The sequence below is a fragment of the Telopea speciosissima genome, chromosome 3, assembly GCF_018873765.1.
Source record: "Telopea speciosissima isolate NSW1024214 ecotype Mountain lineage chromosome 3, Tspe_v1, whole genome shotgun sequence".
NCBI classification, from domain to species: Eukaryota; Viridiplantae; Streptophyta; class Magnoliopsida; order Proteales; family Proteaceae; genus Telopea; species Telopea speciosissima.
In genome coordinates this window covers 36,080,871-36,098,580 of record NC_057918.1, presented here as the reverse complement: position 1 = coordinate 36,098,580, position 17,710 = coordinate 36,080,871, and the positions used below count along the sequence as shown (strand labels likewise).

The 17,710-nt window shown below is 41.3% G+C and overlaps 1 protein-coding gene across 2 annotated transcripts in view; it reads left to right on the top strand.

The window, feature by feature from the left end:
- Positions 1-17,710, top strand: part of LOC122656141 (ABC transporter G family member 28-like) — a 173,375-nt gene that overhangs the window by 138,156 nt on the left and 17,509 nt on the right. For both annotated transcript variants that reach the window (XM_043850592.1, XM_043850593.1), the window contains one exon: positions 13,653-14,147. In XM_043850592.1, coding sequence (XP_043706527.1) covers positions 13,653-14,147 — 495 coding nt within the window. The remainder of the gene's footprint in view (positions 1-13,652; positions 14,148-17,710) is intronic.

Genomic DNA, 17,710 nt, shown 5'->3' with positions numbered 1-17,710 from the left:
CCTTCTACTGCAGGTACATCTACTACTATCCCCTCTCCTATGCAATGGCATTTACATCTTGGTCACCCTTCTTTACCAAAACTTCAGTTTATGGTTCCAAGTTGCAAGATTACATCCCATCTTGAATGTGAAATCCCCAGAAAATACCTAAGCTTCCCTAGATCCTTTATCTCAAACTCACGTCCCAAGAAGGTCTTCAAACCGGACATTTCAACACTATCATTGCCTGTCATCACTATGTCATCAACGTATACAATCAGGATAGTAACCTTATCGCCTCGTCGCTTGATAAACAAAGTGTGATCAGCATTGCTCTGTTTATACCCCACAGAAACCATGGCCCTGTGAAACCTGCCAAACCAGGCTATGGGTGACTGCTTCAGTCCATACAGAGCTCTCTTCAATTTACATACTTTGTCTTGAGTCTCAGCACATGAAAAACCTAGAGGAATCTCCATATAAACTTCCTCTGCTAGCGCTCCATGAAGAAATGCATTCTTCACATCCAACTATTGTAGATTCCACCCTAGATTCACTGCACAAGACAATAATACCCTGATAATGTTTAACTCGGCAACCGGACCAAGAGTCTCCTGATAATCAATCCCATACATCTGAGTGAATCCCTTGGCCATAAGTCGTGCTTTTTATCTATCAACCATGCCATCCACTTTCTGCTTCACCACAAACACCCACTTGCATCCTACTGGTCTTTTTGCTGGAGGAAGAACGACAAGCTCCCATGTATTATTCTTTTGTAAAGCTTTCATTTCTTCCATCATTGTTGCCTTCCACTTTCCATCTATCAAAGCTTCTTGCGAATTTTGAGGAATACAAACAAAAGAAAGAGAAGAAACAAATGCACAAAAGGATGGTGAAAGAGTGTGATAAGAAACAAATGAGATATGGGATGCTGAGTGCAAGCCCTAATACCTTTGCGCTGGGCAATGGGAAGGTCAAGAGAAGAAATCTTACTAGATGGAGAAGTAGGCTCTAGATCTAGGGTTGGCAACTGTATGGGTACTGGTGCTGCAGTGGACTGAAGCTGCTTATTTTTTGTACGACTTTTCTGATATACCTTCATGTTAGAATCATCAATTCTCTTCTGAAACTCACTAATGGTTTTCTGAACTGGAGTGAGCTCCCCCTGAAGAGAACCTTCATCATTACCATTAACTCTAGTCTCCCCCTGCATTGGATTCCCTTCAGGAGAAGGGACAAGAGGAGGGGCAGCAATAGGGACAGCAGCAACAATAGTAGGTGCACTAGGGTGGTCAGCAGGATCCAACCCGGGTTGGGAATTAGGAAGTAAAGGAGAAAAATTGTCCAAAGGCAGCACATCTTCACTAATATTCTCCCCCTGAAGAGGTGGTGAAGAATAATAAGGGTCTCATGAAAGACCACATCCATACTCACCATAGTACGCCGAGTAGGAGGAGGGTAACACTTATATCCTTTCTGGGTTCCAGAATAACCCAAAAAAATGCAACGCAGCCCACAGGGATCAAGTTTACCTGGGGACCGAGTATCCCGGGCATAACAGACACAACCAATTATTTTTGGGGGGACCACAAAAGAAGAAGATCCATGTAAAATGTCAGCAGGGTTGTGAGAAGTGAGAACCAAGTACCCGAGTAGGCATCCTATTAATAAGGTATGCCGTAGTGAGGACAGCATCTCCCCAATATTGGGAAGGGACAGGACGGGTAAACATAAGTGCCCTAGCCACTTCCAATAAGTGGCGTTTCTTGCACTCAGCCACCCCATTCTGGGCAAGTATATCTACACAGCTGGTCTGGTGAATAATTCCATGGTCAGCAAGGTACTTTTGGAACGAACCCTCCATATATTCTGTGCCATTGTCACTCCTCAAAATTTTGAGGGTGGCATTGAACTGGGTCCGAACCAAGTTATGAAAATGCTGAAAGCAGGAAAAAACCTTGCTCTTAGTACGCATCATATACACCCAAGTATTCCTAGAATGACAGTCAATTAAAGAAACAAACCAATGGTGGCCAGAGAAAGAAGGTTTACGATTAGGTCCCCACACATCAGAATGAACCAAATTAAATGGTAAAAAACTTCTTTTATTAGAAACCGAATAAGTTGAACGAGTTTGTTTGGCCAAAACACATGCCTCTCCAAAAAAAAATCATTCTTATTACATTGCTTAACCAAATTAGGAAATAAAAGAGACAAAGTTCCTAAAGGGGGGTGACCTAAGCGAGAATGCCATTGATAAAGTTTAGAAGAGACCGAAGAAGTTTGATATAGGTGGGAAGGTAAAGCAGCTGGAGAACTACCACCATCAAGCAGGTACAATCCACGATGCACCTTACAACATGAAATCTTTGGTCCTTACTGAAGATACTCGTCGGGGTGCTATGCTACACACTCCCACTGTTGATAGATCTGCTCTACAGGTTGGGACCAGCCCTACTGCCATAGCTGATGTCAATGCATCTACCAAGGAACCTGTCAAGTGTGAACACTGCCATAGGCCCTATCATACTAAAGCACGAAGTTACATGGTAAACCTGCTGATTTTGAGGCCAAGCATGGTCGTGGAAAGACTAAAATTAAAGCTAATCATACTGAAGCTGTTACTACCAACTCCACTGCTGACACTAGTTTCTCCCAAGAAGAATTTGAAGCTCTTCGTCGTATGTTGAAGAGTTTCGCTGCCTCTACTACATCGACACCTGCCAGTTCTTCTACTCCATCAGGTTTCCATTTTGTTCAATCAGATATTTCATTTGGAGGTCATTGTGCATTGGTAGTCTCCAGTGCGTGGATCATAAACTCCGGTGCCACTGATCATATGACTGGATCTTCCAGCCTTTTTCACAAATATTTTCCCACCTCTAGTCAGGATAAAGTTCGAGTGGTTGATGGCTCCCTTTCTTCTGGTTCTGGAAAGCAATGTAGGGAAGGGTGACCTGCTAAGGACTTGAACACGAATAGGGTCAAATTCAACATTTAAACGAGCCAAAAATTTGTAGACCCGCCTTTTGTCAACATGCTTACTGTAGACAGCAATATCAGTGGCAACGGAAGGCTTATAATCAGAGTAGTGCCAATTGCTGCCACAAACCCTTTAGGGTAGCATAATAGGTGGAGACAGATAGTTCCTTCTGGGTGGTGTCATGTACTTTCTTCTCAGTCTCATATACCTGAGCATCATTCCCTACCTGTCCATAGGTTTCCTTGGCTGCACTCCAAAACTGATGGGATGTTTCCAATAACAAATAATTGTTGGAGATGTCAAGTTGCATAGAATAGCAAGTAGGACACCACCATAGCATCATTGGATATCCAACGAGTCTGAGGAGGACCGTCTTCTGTTGGCTTCTTTTCAGAACCCAAGATACATCCAGTAAAGCCTCTCCCGATAATGATTAAATAGGTAGATCTGGACCATTGTAAATAATTTGTCCCATCCAATTTTATAGGAGCAGCAAAGGGTAAGTACTCAGATTTGGTCTGTCCATCAAGCCCAGAAGTAGCAGTAGTAATATCGGAATCACCAGGCATGTTTATAATGATAAATCAACGACACCAACAATAGAGCAATGCAGCAAGGAGTAGATGAAAAGCTTGACAGAACCAGCAATAGAGCAATGCAGCCAACCAAAGAAAAAAAACCAGAAAAGTAGATCGATAGTAGGAGAAATCGATCAAAAAAAAGAGAAAACCTGATTCTGGAGAAATCCTCAGTATATGTGGCTGAAAAAAATATCGAGTAGTCTTCTTGTATGGATAGAACACCCCTCAAAAAATCAGCTCCAGATAACACCCCTAACCTAAAAATCGATGAGGAGTCAGGGTTTTAGAAAACCCTGAAAGTGAGATCGATTTAGGGTAGAGGCCTTCAATTTGTGATGTATGCTTGAGATAGATATTGTCCAAGGCTGCAGGAATGAGTCTCCAATGCGAACAATCAACTCCAGTAGAGGGGGAGACTTGATCTTCAAATATAGGAGATTCTTCAAAAATCGCAGAATGAAGGGGGCAGCAGCTATCGCAAGAGATCTTCACCTTATCATCGAATTAAGGAGGTAATGTAAAGGGCAGCAACTAGATCATAATCTGATCACCTCTTTAGTGCTGTCCTGTGATCATGATAGAAAACCAGAAAAAAGACAAAAAAGGCCGAGAGAAAGAAGAAGGAAGAGAAAAGGAAACGATGGAGGAGGAGGAGGGGGATGTTCTTTAACTCAGATAAGATTATTGCTCTGTTACCATGTTACAAGAACATATAAAGTGTAATGCTTGAGTGATTTGAATAGATCACCAAGCCCTTGTACTTATAATAATATGGAAGAAGATTCCAGAATTACAGAAGTACAGAAATACCCTCCGACTCTAACTAATACTGTTCACGGTACTGTTCACGTGAATAATACCCAAATAAGTAAAACTCCAAAATACCCCTATCGGGTATAGGTTCTATTCAACACATAGCTTCAATGAGATTCTTGGGGATGGAAACAAAAGAGAGAGCAATAGTGAAAGGAAGCCTTGTAGGAGAAAGAGCATCATGGGAAACAAACTGGGAAATACGATTAATGTAAGCTCTCTTTCCCTTTCTCACAGCAATTGGAAGGTCTAAATCAGAAGGAAGAGACGGAATGTTACCTGGCTGGGATGCTGTATCTTAGGATGTGGATCCAAAGAGGACTCTTGGCAGGTCTTCTGTCCTTTACTCCTCAAGCATTCACCTATTTTGTACTTAATGTGGTAATCCTTCTCATTCCCAGAACCACTTTCCACAACAACCTTATTTTCATTGCTAGCAGCGACATCAGAATGAGTATTAATGTCAACAACATCCACATCTTTGTGTTTCCCAATGTCAAGCATAAAAGGAGAAATAGGTAGGGGAGAAGGAAAAGGAATATCATCAATAGCCTTTTCATTCCCATAATTCTCCCCCTGAAGAGGGTGCTGATGAGGAGCAAAGAAGGGAATGGATTTAAGGAAGGTACATCCTAGGAGATGAGGCACCAACGGGAGGAAGAATGATAACACTTGTAACCTTTGGTATTAGAAGGATACCCAAGAAAAAGGAGTTAGATTTTAGGTTAAGGAGGTAAGAAGGAGGAGAGGAAGAAGGAGACAAGAGACAAGAGAGAAGAGAGGAGAATAGTTGCGGTTGTAATTACTTGTGTTGGAGAGACATCTCCACACATCTATATTACTTCAATGACATAAATGAAAGTATTACATCTAACTCCCTAGGGAGGTATAAGGTAAAAAAGTAGAAAATACAGAATTACATAATAAGGTAACTAGTAATAAAACTAGTACCAAAACTACCCTTATTATAAGGCTATACACATCTAACACTCCCCCTCAAGCTGGAGAATATATATCATGCATTCCCAGCTTGCTTAGGAGAGTACTAAACTGAGGAGAGGCAAGAGCCTTGGTGAAGATGTCTGCCAACTGATCCCCAGTCTTCACAAAAGGTGTACAAATACAGCCAGAGTCTATCTTCTCCTTGATGAAGTGTCTATCAACCTCAATGTGCTTAGTTCGGTCATGTTGGACAAGATTATGAGCAATACTGATGGTAGCCTTGTTGTCACAGTAGAGTCTCATAGGCCCTTCAGTGTCAAATCCCAATTCTTGAACTAGTCTCTTCAACCAAATGAGTTCACACACTCCATGAGCCATAGCTCTAAATACTGCCTCTGCACTAGATCTGGCTACAACATGCTGTTTCTTGTTTCTCCATGTAACTAAGTTACCTCCTATAAAGGTACAATTACCCGAGGTAGATCTCTTGTCTGTAATGGATCCAGCCCAATCAGCATCAGTGAAACCTTCTACTCTCAAGTGACTGTGTCTTGCATACAACAGTCCTTTCCCTAGAGAAGACTTCAAATATCTGAGAATGCAATATACAGCATCCAAGTGACCACTCTTGGGGGCATGCATGAATTGGCTCAAAACTCCCACTACGTAAGAGATATCTGGGCGTGTCATAGAAAGATAGATAAGTTTCCCCACTAGTCTTTGGTATTTTCCCGCATCAACAAGAGAAGGACCACAATCTTCTCCTAGTTTGTGATTTTGTTCAATAGGAGAATTTGCTGGTTTGTAGCCTAACATCCCTATCTCTGTCAACAAATCAAGAACAAATTTCCACTGACATATGTTGATTCCTCTCTTGGTCCTTGATACTTCGATGCCTAAGAAGTACTTCAAGGGACCCAGATCTTTGATTTCAAACTATTGAGCCAAGTAGATTTTCAGTTTTTTAATCTCAGCCATATCATCTCCAGTGACTACAATATCATCAACATAGACGATGAGGGCTGTAATGGTACCATCTCCTCGCTTGGTAAAGAGAGTGTGGTCAGCTTGACTCTGGGAATATCCATTCTTCAGAATAGCCTGTCGAAAGCGCTCAAACCATGCCTTTAGTGACTGTTTGAGACCATATAGAGCCTTCTTGAGAAGACACACTTTCCCGTCAGCTGAAGGCATTTTTAAGCCTGGTGGAGTTTACATGTATACTTCCTCTTCCAAGTCCCCATGAAGGAAGTCATTCTTCACATCTAACTGATATAATGGCCAATCTTTATTGGCAGCCAAGGATAATAGGACTCTTATAGAATTGTGCGTAGCCACATGAGCAAATGTCTCCTGATAGTCAATCCCATAAACTTGACTGTACCCCTTGGCTACTAACCTTGCTTTGTATCTCCCAACAGTCCCATTTGACTTATACTTGATTGTGTAGACTCATCTGCATCCAACTGGGACACGTCCCCTAGGAAGATCCACCAATTGCCAAGTACCATTCTTTTCAAGAGCCATCATCTCCTCGAACATGGCTTGTCTCCACTTTGGGTCAGACATAGCATCAGTAACATTCTGGGAATGGAAGCAGTGGAGAGAGCAGTAACACAGGCAAAACCTGTAGGAGAAAGAGCATCATAGGAAACAAACTCGGCTATAGGATTAGTACAAGCTCTTTTCCCTTTTCTAACAGTAATGGGAAGGTCTAAATCAGATGGAGAGGAAGGGATATCACCTGATTGAGGAGAATGAATCTCAGGATGTGGATCTGGATCCAAAGAGGACTCTTGGTAGGTCTTCTTTCCTTCATTATGCAAGCCTTCACCTCTCTTGTAGGTAATATGGTAATCCTTCTCCTTACCAGTACCACTGTCAACAACCAAATCTGTATTCACATCCACATCCACAGCCCTATGCTTATCATGTCAAGTATAAAGGGAGAGATAGGTAGGGAGTAATGAAGGAGATCAGCAGCCTGTTCACTTCCGCAATTCTCCCCCTGAAGAGGATGCTGAGAGGGTGCAAAGAAAGGGACAGACTCAAAGAAAGTCACATCTTTGGAGATGAGACACTTGCGAGAAGAGAGATGATAGCACTTATAACCGTTGGTAGTAGAAGAGTACTGAAGAAAGAGACACTTGAGAGCTTTGGGATCAAGTTTAGTACGATGTGATTTATTAACATGCACATAACAAACACAGCCAAAGACTTTAGGAGGAAGAGAGAAAGCAGATACTTTGGGAGAGAGGATGTCCAAGGGAGATTTGTAGTCAAGAAGTTTGGTAGGATGTGATTGATGAGAAAGGAGGCCGTGAGAAGAGACCAGAAGGTCTTGGGGACATGCATGCCAAACAAGAGACTACGGGTGACCTCCAATAGATGACGATTTTTCCTTTCAGCAACCCCATTTTGTTGGGGGGTGTCAATACACGTGAGCTGATGGATAATGCCATGATCAGTAAAGAAGGTTTGGTGGCCACCAAACATGTATTCCCCCCTGTTATCAGACCAAACAATTTTGATCCGAGTCTCAAACTGAGTAAGGATCATCGGATAAAAATGATGAAATGCATCACAAACATCACTTTTATGTTTCAGAAGAACAGTCCATGTAGCACAAGAAAAATCATCAACAAATGACACAAAATAACGAAAGCCAAATAATGAAGTAGTAGGGGAAGGGCCCCAAACATCAGTATGCACAATATGGAAAGGAGCAACAGTTCTATTACCATGATATGGATAAGAAGAACGACAGTGTTTGGCAAACATACATGGTTCACATTGAAAAACATGAGACGAAGAAATAGAAGAAAATAAGTGAGGCAATTGTTTCCTCATTACAACAAAAGATGGATGGCCAAGACAACGATGTCGTAACATAACAGATTCCACAGAACTACTATCAGTACGTCCACACACATAGGACTGAGCTGTGGGCAAAAAAGGGTCAAAAAGGTAAAGGCCTCGCTCCTCACGTCCACTACCAATAATCCTCTTTGTCACCAAATCCTGAAAAAGACAGTGAAAAGGAAAAAAGGTGACACAACAATTTAAAGATTTAGTCAAATGACTCACAGATAAAAGATTCAATGTTAGGTTAGGGACATAAAGAACAGAAGTAAGGGAAATCGATGATGTCACAGGAATGTTACCCTTACCAGATATGGAGGAAAGGGAGCCATCAACAACCCTAACCTTATCCTTTCCCGAACAAATAGTCTAGGAATCATAATAATGGGACGTACCAGTTATGTGATCAGTGGCACCAGAGTCAATGAGCCAAAACTGTGCTGCAGTAGGGGCAGAGGTGGAGACCTGTAGGGCTGATGATGATGATGAGCTGGCCACAGTAGGTGTAGAGGATGTGCTCAGCTGAGACACGACCCGGCGAACCACTACATCCATAAAGGTGGAATCATTCTGTGTAGCATCTGCCTCAATCAGCACGGAGTGGGCACGAGCTCCCCCTCTACGACTACCACGACCTCGGGTACCAGGAGGGCGACCATGAAGAGACCAACACCTATCCTTGGTGTGTCCAGTTCTCCCACAATGATCACATTTAAATCTGTCTCTTCCAACCCCACTAGCACCAACTGTCTCCACTGTACTGGCATCCTCACAGTTGGGCCCTTGGCCTCTACCACCTCCACGGGTATCCCGGACAGAGCTGGAATTGAGGGCGGACCTCTCAAAAGATGATGCTGATGTTGGTGCCATAGTAACACGCCGAGTCTCCTCACTCTAGAGATAACTACAGACCTCATTAAGAGATGGAAGAGGAGATCGGCCCAAAAGCTGGAGTCTAACTAGTTCATAGTCAGGGTTGAAACCACCCGATACACCTTTGTTTCATCCTCTGGGTTGGACAAATAAAGATCCCTGTAGTGGTCATACTCCTCCAAAAGACTAAGGAAAGCACTATAGTACTCAGAAATAGTTTTGTCACCCTGCCTCATTGAGTGAATTTTTTGGTGAAGCTGATAGACCTTTGCGGAATCACCCACTCTATCAAAGGTTTCAGCGACACTATCCCAGATTGCCTTAGCAGTCTCTTTTCTGATAAACCTTCTCCCAATCTCAGGCTTCATGGAGAAGATCAGCCATGTCATGACTGTAGAATTTTCTATCTCCCATTTATCATAAGTAGGGGAACCAAGTGCTGGGGCTGTGATAGTGCCTGTGATGTATCCAAGCTTCCCTTTGCTCCTGAGGGAAAGCTTCACAGAGTGTGACCAATCCAGGTAATTAGTACCATCAAGCTTCACAAAAGAAATCTGGAGGTGTGTGTTCTCATAAACCAACTGAGGGACTGTTGTTGAGGGAGGCTGGGAATCAGCCGAACCAAGCTCAGAAGACTTTGTACCAGTCATCTTGAAAGGAAAATGGCACTTAACCATATACTAGGATACCAATCCAAGTGGGGAGCACACACTCAACCCAAAAAAAAGACCAAATACAAGAGAAGAACAGAAACAGCCTTGAGAATACTTCACCCTAATACTCTCCAAGGAATATCACCAACCTTAGACAAGTTCAAAAGCTTCACAAAAGTTGTGCACAGGCATTACTCAACAAAGGAGGCAGCATATTGCAGTCCAAATGCAATAATAAAGAGAATCAGACATTCTCAGTTTTACCTGGGCAGAAACTGGATTCCACGAAAATGGAGTTGTGCTCAGATTGAGCCTTCAAACAGCAAGGGCATGCACATGGCTCTTGAACAATACCCTTGGGCAATTCTATTCAGCTACTCCAACCTTCAAACCCATACCAAGAGAAGGAGATACAGGGACTGCAATGTAGAGCTGGCGGTAACTCTAGCACTGGCTAGAACAACTTCAAATCTTCAAATGAGCTACATCAAAGCTCGAACAGCAGTAGCAAACACTAGAACAGGTTATTTCGAACCTATTTCATAGTCCTTTCAACAGATCCTTTACATAGGAAGCTTCTCCTTGAAACCCTTTGTGTCCTAGGGTTTCAAAGAGAAGGAAAGAATGAGGACAAGAAGCTGGATTCGACTCTCAAACCCTAAGGCTCTGATACCAAGTTAGATTTTAGGTTAAGGAGGTAAGAAGGAGAAGGAAGAAGGAGATAAGAGACAAGAGAGAAGAGAGGAGAATAGTTTCGGTTGTAATTACTTGTGTTGGAGAGACATCTCCACACATCTATATTACATCAATGACATAAATGAAAGTATTACATTTAACTCCCTAGGGAGGTAAAAGGTAAAAAAGTAGAAAATACAGAATTACATAATAAGGTAACTAGTAATAAAACTAGTACCAAAACTACCCTTATTGCAAGGCTATACACATCTAACAAAAGGCATTTAAGAGCCTTGGGGTCAAGTTTAGTTCAAGAGGATTTGTTAAGATGAACATAACAAACACATCCAAAGACCTTGGGAGGAAGAGAGAAAGCAGAAGTTTGGGGAGACAAGGTTTCCAGAGGAGATTTAGAACCAAGAAGTTTTGTAGGCATGTGGTTGATGAGAAAGGAAGCAGTAAGAAGAGCATCAAACCAAAAAGTCTTTGGAACATATATGGCAAAGAGAAGACTTTGAGTGACCTCCAATAAATGGCGATTTTTCTTCTCAGCTACCCCATTTTGTTAGGGTGTGTCAACACACGCTAGCTGATGGATAATGCCATGGTTAGTAAAAAAGGTTTGGAGGCCACCAACCATGTACTCCCCCCCTTTATCAGAATCAACAATTTTGATGAGTGTCAAATTGAGTAATAATCATCTGATAAAAATTTTTAAATGCATCACAAACATCACTCTTATGTTTCAGCAGAACAGTCCAAGTAGAGCGGGAATAGTCATCAACAAAGGAAACAAAGTAGCGATAACCAAGTAAAGAAATAGTAGGAGATGGTCCCCAAACATCAGTATGTACGATATAAAAAAGGAACAATGGATCTATTGCCATTATAAGGATATGAAGAACGACAATGTTTAGTAAAGAGGCATGGTTCACACTGAAACACATAGGAAGAAGGAATAGAAGAAAACAAATGTGGTAATTTTTGTCTCATAACACTAAAAGAAGGGTGACCCAAGCGTTGATGCCACAACATCACAGATTCAACAGTACTATTGTCATTACACCCACATACATAGGACTAAGCTGTAGGTAGAGGGGATGGTCCTGGATCAAGAAGGTAGAGTCTCTTTTCCTCACATCCACTGCCAATAATCCTCTTTGTCACCAAATCCAGAAAAACACAATGAGATGGAAAAAAGGTGACACAACAATTTAAGGATTTGGTTAGATGACTCATAGATAAGAGATTAGTGTGAAACTGAGGAACATAAAGAATAGAATCAAGGGAGAGAGAAGAAGTAACACGGACACTACCCTTACCAGAAATAGAGGATAGGGAACCATCAACGATCCTAACCTTTTCCTTACCAGAACAGATGGAGTAGGAGTCGTAACACTGAGATATGCCAGTCATATGATCAGTAGCTTCAGAGTCAATGATCCAAGTAGGAGCAGTAGAAGGAGCAGATGTAGAAGCTTGTAGAGTGGAAGCTAAAGGACCAGACACTGCAGATCCAGATGAATATCCCATAGGTTCAATCTCATGCATTATAGTGTGTGCTCTGGCTCCCCTTCTCCTGCTATCAGACATATCAAAGGGATAGCCATAAAGAATCCAACATCTCTCTTGAGTGTAGCCAAATTTCCCACAGTAGTCACAGCAGAATCTTTTCCTGGCATTCTCATGGGGTGGAAATTGGCCTCTTCCTCCAACAACTGACATAATGTAGGAATATATAAAAATAGGGATGATATTCAATCCAAATGGGGAGTACACTCTACCCAAACAGGTCCAAACAAACAAACTTCCAAACACTGGAATTTCAGTCCAGTTTTCAAACAAAACAAATATCTCAAAGAGAAGCAACTCCACCAAAAACTTCAAGGCATAGCTTCAGCACACAGCCACTAGGGAAGCTCAAACAACACTGCTCATCAACACCAAGCAGTCAAAACACATCACAGATCAATAAGACAGGTAAAAAGGAGATAGACCAGGGACTAACGGAAATTCCTTTCTTGGCTGGTTGTGATCGATTTGACCTCTAAGGCATTTCAAAGGAAATGGAGAGTCATTGCTCAATCCAAAAAACAATATCAATCATAGGTAACCACAGTCCAGCACCCAAATCAGGTAATACTTTCACAAAAAAGCTCCAAAGATATGTCTCAAGGCACAATGATCTCATCCAGCAACATGAAGAGCCCAAACAACATAAATCAGCCAAACCAAATAGCAAGAAGCAGCATGGGCCATCAATACAAGTAGCACAGACGAAAAAACAGAGCCTGGCGGTACCTTAAAATTCAAGAAGAAGATGAGTTTTGAAGAAACAACTCTAAAGGATATGAACCGAGACCATGGGGGGTCCAAGTATACCCTAGGGCGATTCAAATGAACTATACCTCAGCTCCAATGACAACCGGATGAAGGAGATAAAGGGAGATTACCAAGCTGGCGGTAATGTGCTGTTCAGCTAGATTGAGCTCCAAACCCTTATTTCGTCAAATAAACTCCTCCTTTTGTGGCTCCATGGTCTTCATTCATTCCTCTTGTAAGATATCTTCAAGCATTTCACATAATAGTTCCTTCCTTGGAACCCCTTTGTAACCTAGGGTTCCAAAGAGAAGATAGAAATAGAACAAGAAGGTGAATCGACTCTCAAACCAAAAAATTAAGCTCTGATACCAAGTTGGAAGTTAAGGACAGAAAGGGAACAAGGCAAAGATGATGGTAGGAGATTGAAGAAGGTGAAGAAGAAGGAGAGAAGAAGAGAAGATAGTGCAACGTTGTGTGTTAGAGAGATTCTCTCCACCACACCTATATTAAGTCAAAATAAGATAGAAAAAATTACATGCACCTCCCTAGGGAGGTAAAAGGTAAAAAACAGAAAAATACAATATAAGGCAACTAGTAAACTGACTAGTTCCTAAAGTACCCTTACAACATATAAACTCTAACAACAGAAAAATTACAATATAAGGCAACTAGTAAACTAACTTGTTCCTAAAGTACCCTTACAACATATAAACTCTAACAAAAACATGGCATCTGCCTCAGTGCCATGACAACTAAGACATGCAATAACTTAGTCTAAAATGTTTATCTTTAGATTCTTTTGAGAAATAATAAATGTGGGCACACAGTATTATGCTGGTGTACAATTAGAAACTAATGATTTTATGGCATATTTGTAGTGTGAAAGGTTTGACTCTTCCCAGATTGGTTTTATGTTGATATCCTTCTATGTAATTTGACAAGGGCTTTGGGAAATTTTCTTTGCAGCTATACGTTGTTCAGAATGTTTGATGATTTGATACTTCTAGCCAAAGGTGGCCTCACTGTGTATCATGGACCAGTGAAAAAAGTGGAAGAATACTTTGCAGGCCTTGGGATCAATGTTCCTGACCGTGTAAATCCACCAGATCACTTCATTGACATTTTGGAAGGCATAGTAAAACCAAGCACAAGTTCAGGTGTAAGTTATAAACAGCTTCCTATCAGATGGATGCTTCACAATGGATACCCAATACCCCCAGATATGCAGCAGAATTTAGCTGGGATTGAAGTATCGTCAACGACTGCAAATCCAAGCACTGACATAAATTCTGCTGGTTCTGGAGCTGAGGAGCATTCTTTTGCTGGAGATTTATGGCAGGATGTGAAGCATAATGTCGAACTTAAGAAGGATTTCATCCAGCACAATTTCTTGAAGTCCAAGGATTTATCCAACCGAATAACTCCTGGTGTATTCCAGCAATACCGGTACTTTCTTGGGAGGTAACTAGTCTTATTTTCTTGGTATATTTAATGATCTTCATTATCTAGAAATCTCTGTATGAGATTAAAATTTTAAAATTGACATAGCTTTCATAAATTTCCTTGCATAACATTCCTAATTCCTGCAGTGGTTTCTCATGCTGAAACTGATGAGACTGAGCGAAGCGTCCTAGTGTCATCAATTACTTCCCCTTGGAAATTGTTGTAAAATTGTTAATTTTTTTAAATGAATTGAGTAAAAGATTATCCAGGACAAGTATGGAATATCATAAAAGAGTTACTAGCCCTTTTATGATGTTCGATATGGAGAAAGCCTAGAAACACAATAGCAGGGCTATAGAGCCTATACTGGCCCATCCTGGAGTTCAGTGGACTGGGTTTAGTTAGTTTTTATGCCTGATATGAAGTTTGGGGCCTTTGGGCTGGATTTGACATATGATGGCCCATTCCAAAGCCTGGCCTATCGAAATATATTTGTCCAGCCCGGTTTGTAAGGGCATGGTGTGACTGGATGCCAATCGACATCCAACTAACCACCAAGATCGCAAGTACAGTACTCCCATTCACAGATTTAACACAATACAGTAATCAAAACGCAGCAGAAGAGAGAATAAATAATAATAACAACAGTAATAAATGGAATCTAAGTTATAAACGGATATATATATATATTGATTTAAGACTTGCATTTACACTATACAGTTTCTCATAAGCAAATACAAGCTCAAAGGTCTACAAAAGCCACTATATACTTTACTATAACGTAAAAAATGTATAAACACAAAAGAATATAGCCTAGTCCGTCAAGCCACATCACAGAAATGCACAAGCGTCACATACGCAGGAAACATCATTTACGTCAAACTCCCGCACCGCACGACCATTATCGATGTGGATATCCAAAGCAGCCACAGTATCCATACTTGGTTCCTCACAACCAGCCGCAGTATCTGAACAAAATATATATATCCACGGGAATGAGCTCCACTGAGCCCAGCGAAGGAAAATATGCAAACAGATGCAAATAGTCCATGATGCATGTCTTAAGTCTAAGCATGCAACTAGCAACTAGCAACAGATCTAAGTCTCATGAGATTTAAATGCTACGGTAACAAGTATGATATCCTCAGTTCCGGAATCACGCATCGGACTCTAAGAATTACCACTCTACTACAGTAGAGACCCGCCAGTACCGGAATTACACATCGGTCCCCATCGAACCCCCAATGTTAACCCTATTGTTTATCCCATTCCGGAAATATTCTTCAGACCTAGGACAATGAATGGCATTCCAGAATCATCCCTTCGAACCTACCACGGGTTATCCAACACCTCAATTCTGTTGGCAAGGGTCGTAGCATTGGGTTCATGATAGCCTAAACATATGCATTTCTAACATGGATGTCATATGATTCAGTAATAGATAGTAAAGTAAATCAGTTCCATCATCACCTCCCAAGCACATCATTCATAGATCACAATAATAAGATGCATATGCAATATGGAATATAACCTATCCATCTTACATACACTTAATGCAAAAGGAAAAGCTATAAACATATATGACATAACTTCTAACATGATGCATGAACAGGTACAGCAAGCATAAGTATAAATTAATGGAAATAAACACTCTCAAACAAAGTCAAATTCCACTCACCTTAAGTTGGAAAGTGATCCTAGCCAAAGAAGTCCAAACTCACAAATAAACCCTCACCAACAGAAGATTCACAGCCTAATTTAAATAGTACATAACATAAATTTGTACAGGGAATAAATCCAAGTCAAAGCCCTAAGCATTTAGGACAAAATTAGAGACAGCAAGGGAGGACCGGATAGAGGTTGTCCCTTAGGACCGGTTGACCAGTTGGAGGGCTACACCTCCATCCGGTGGCTGAAACAGTATGGTGGTTTGGGTTGGTCCTTCATGGATCTTGTCATGCACAGCCATAAAACCAAAAATTAACTTGAAGGGAAGGAAGAACATACCATTTGGGTCAAATAAACCCAAATGTATGATGGGTTTAGGGTTTTTACAATCATTTACCTAATTTCCTAAGTTTGGGCTGAGATGAGTCAAGAACTCAGCAGAACCAAAGAAAGAAGGGAGAAATGGGAAATTTCAGAGTGGTTTGACAGCCTACCAAGGATATGGAGCAGAGAAGATGATAGCAGCTAACAATCAAACCTTCCCTAAAGCTTTTCCTTCTAAGCTCCAAGTATTCCAGCCCTTCTTCTCCTTTCCTTCTTCCTTTTCTCTTCTTTCTCCAGAGCAAAAACGGTTCTTGTTTAGCTAAGAAATGAATTCTTAAAACTAAGTATTGGTTATATACTTAGATTACTAAGGTATGTTTGGTTTGATCAAACATAATTAATTTGAAAAAAGTGATTCTCTAAGTTAATTAAAAGACAATTAACCCCATATAGACTTATAGTTAAGTCCCGAGGTTGATGTCCTTCGACATAGATGGGAACCAGGTCGTGATGGAACACAGGCGGCTTGATCCACACAAGGAGGTGGGTCCCACAGGTGAAAATTTAGTTTTCAGCCAATATTACATAATTAAAGCATTAGTTCTATATATGTAATAATGGATTCTTACCTACAACCTGGCCTAAGAGATTGAGAGGTTTTGCATATGCTCCACCCAACATGTCTCGCACGCAAAACTTATGTGCAAGGTCCTGCCGGGTTCTTCAGACTCAATAATGGCTAACTGGGTCGGCTCTTCGGAATCTTCCATAGATGAGTCAAGGGATTGGTTTGAGTCCTCAACCGATACAGCCCACAACATTGAGGCATACATAGATACTGAACCAGAACCTGAAATCACACAAGTTCAAATAAGCTCAAATTAGAGGTGGGTCTCACAATATTCACCCAGGTTGGCCAAAAAATTCCACAGATATTATACAATGCATAGTTGATACGGCATCTAGGCGACCCAAGGCGTTGAAGAGGATCCAAAATCAAGGCAAACAAGGCGTCCAAGGCGCCCAAGGTGACCAAGGCGCTTGGACGCCTAAGCGACGCCTTGACAACTATGATACAATGTGTATTTGTTTGTGTATATTATGTAACATACGACTCAACTCAGCCTTATCCCAACTAAATGGGTTGGTTACATGGATCCTCATATGACAACTTATTAGCCCAATCTGAATGGGTGTCAGCCATCTTTTGGTGTATCGCCTTCACATTCTTGTTGGCCGCCTTGACTGCTCCATTATTCTGAGGTTGATAGGGCAAAGATCTGTGCTGGTGATCTTGAATCAATCGCATATCTCTTGGGCCTTTCCCTAGAAGTGTGTACATTGATCAGAAATCAGCTCCTGAGTCACTCCATGCTGGCAGATGGTGTTTTCTTGGAAAAACTTGGGTACCTTAGCTATTGTCAACTTTGCATAAGATTGGGCTTTGACCCACTTTGTAAAGTAATCGATGGCCACTAAGATGAACTCATGCTTGTTCGAAGCCTTTGGAGATACTTTCCCAATAACGTCAATGCCCCATGTAGAAAATGGCCAAGGAGAGCTCAATATGTGCAACTCTGTTGGTTGAA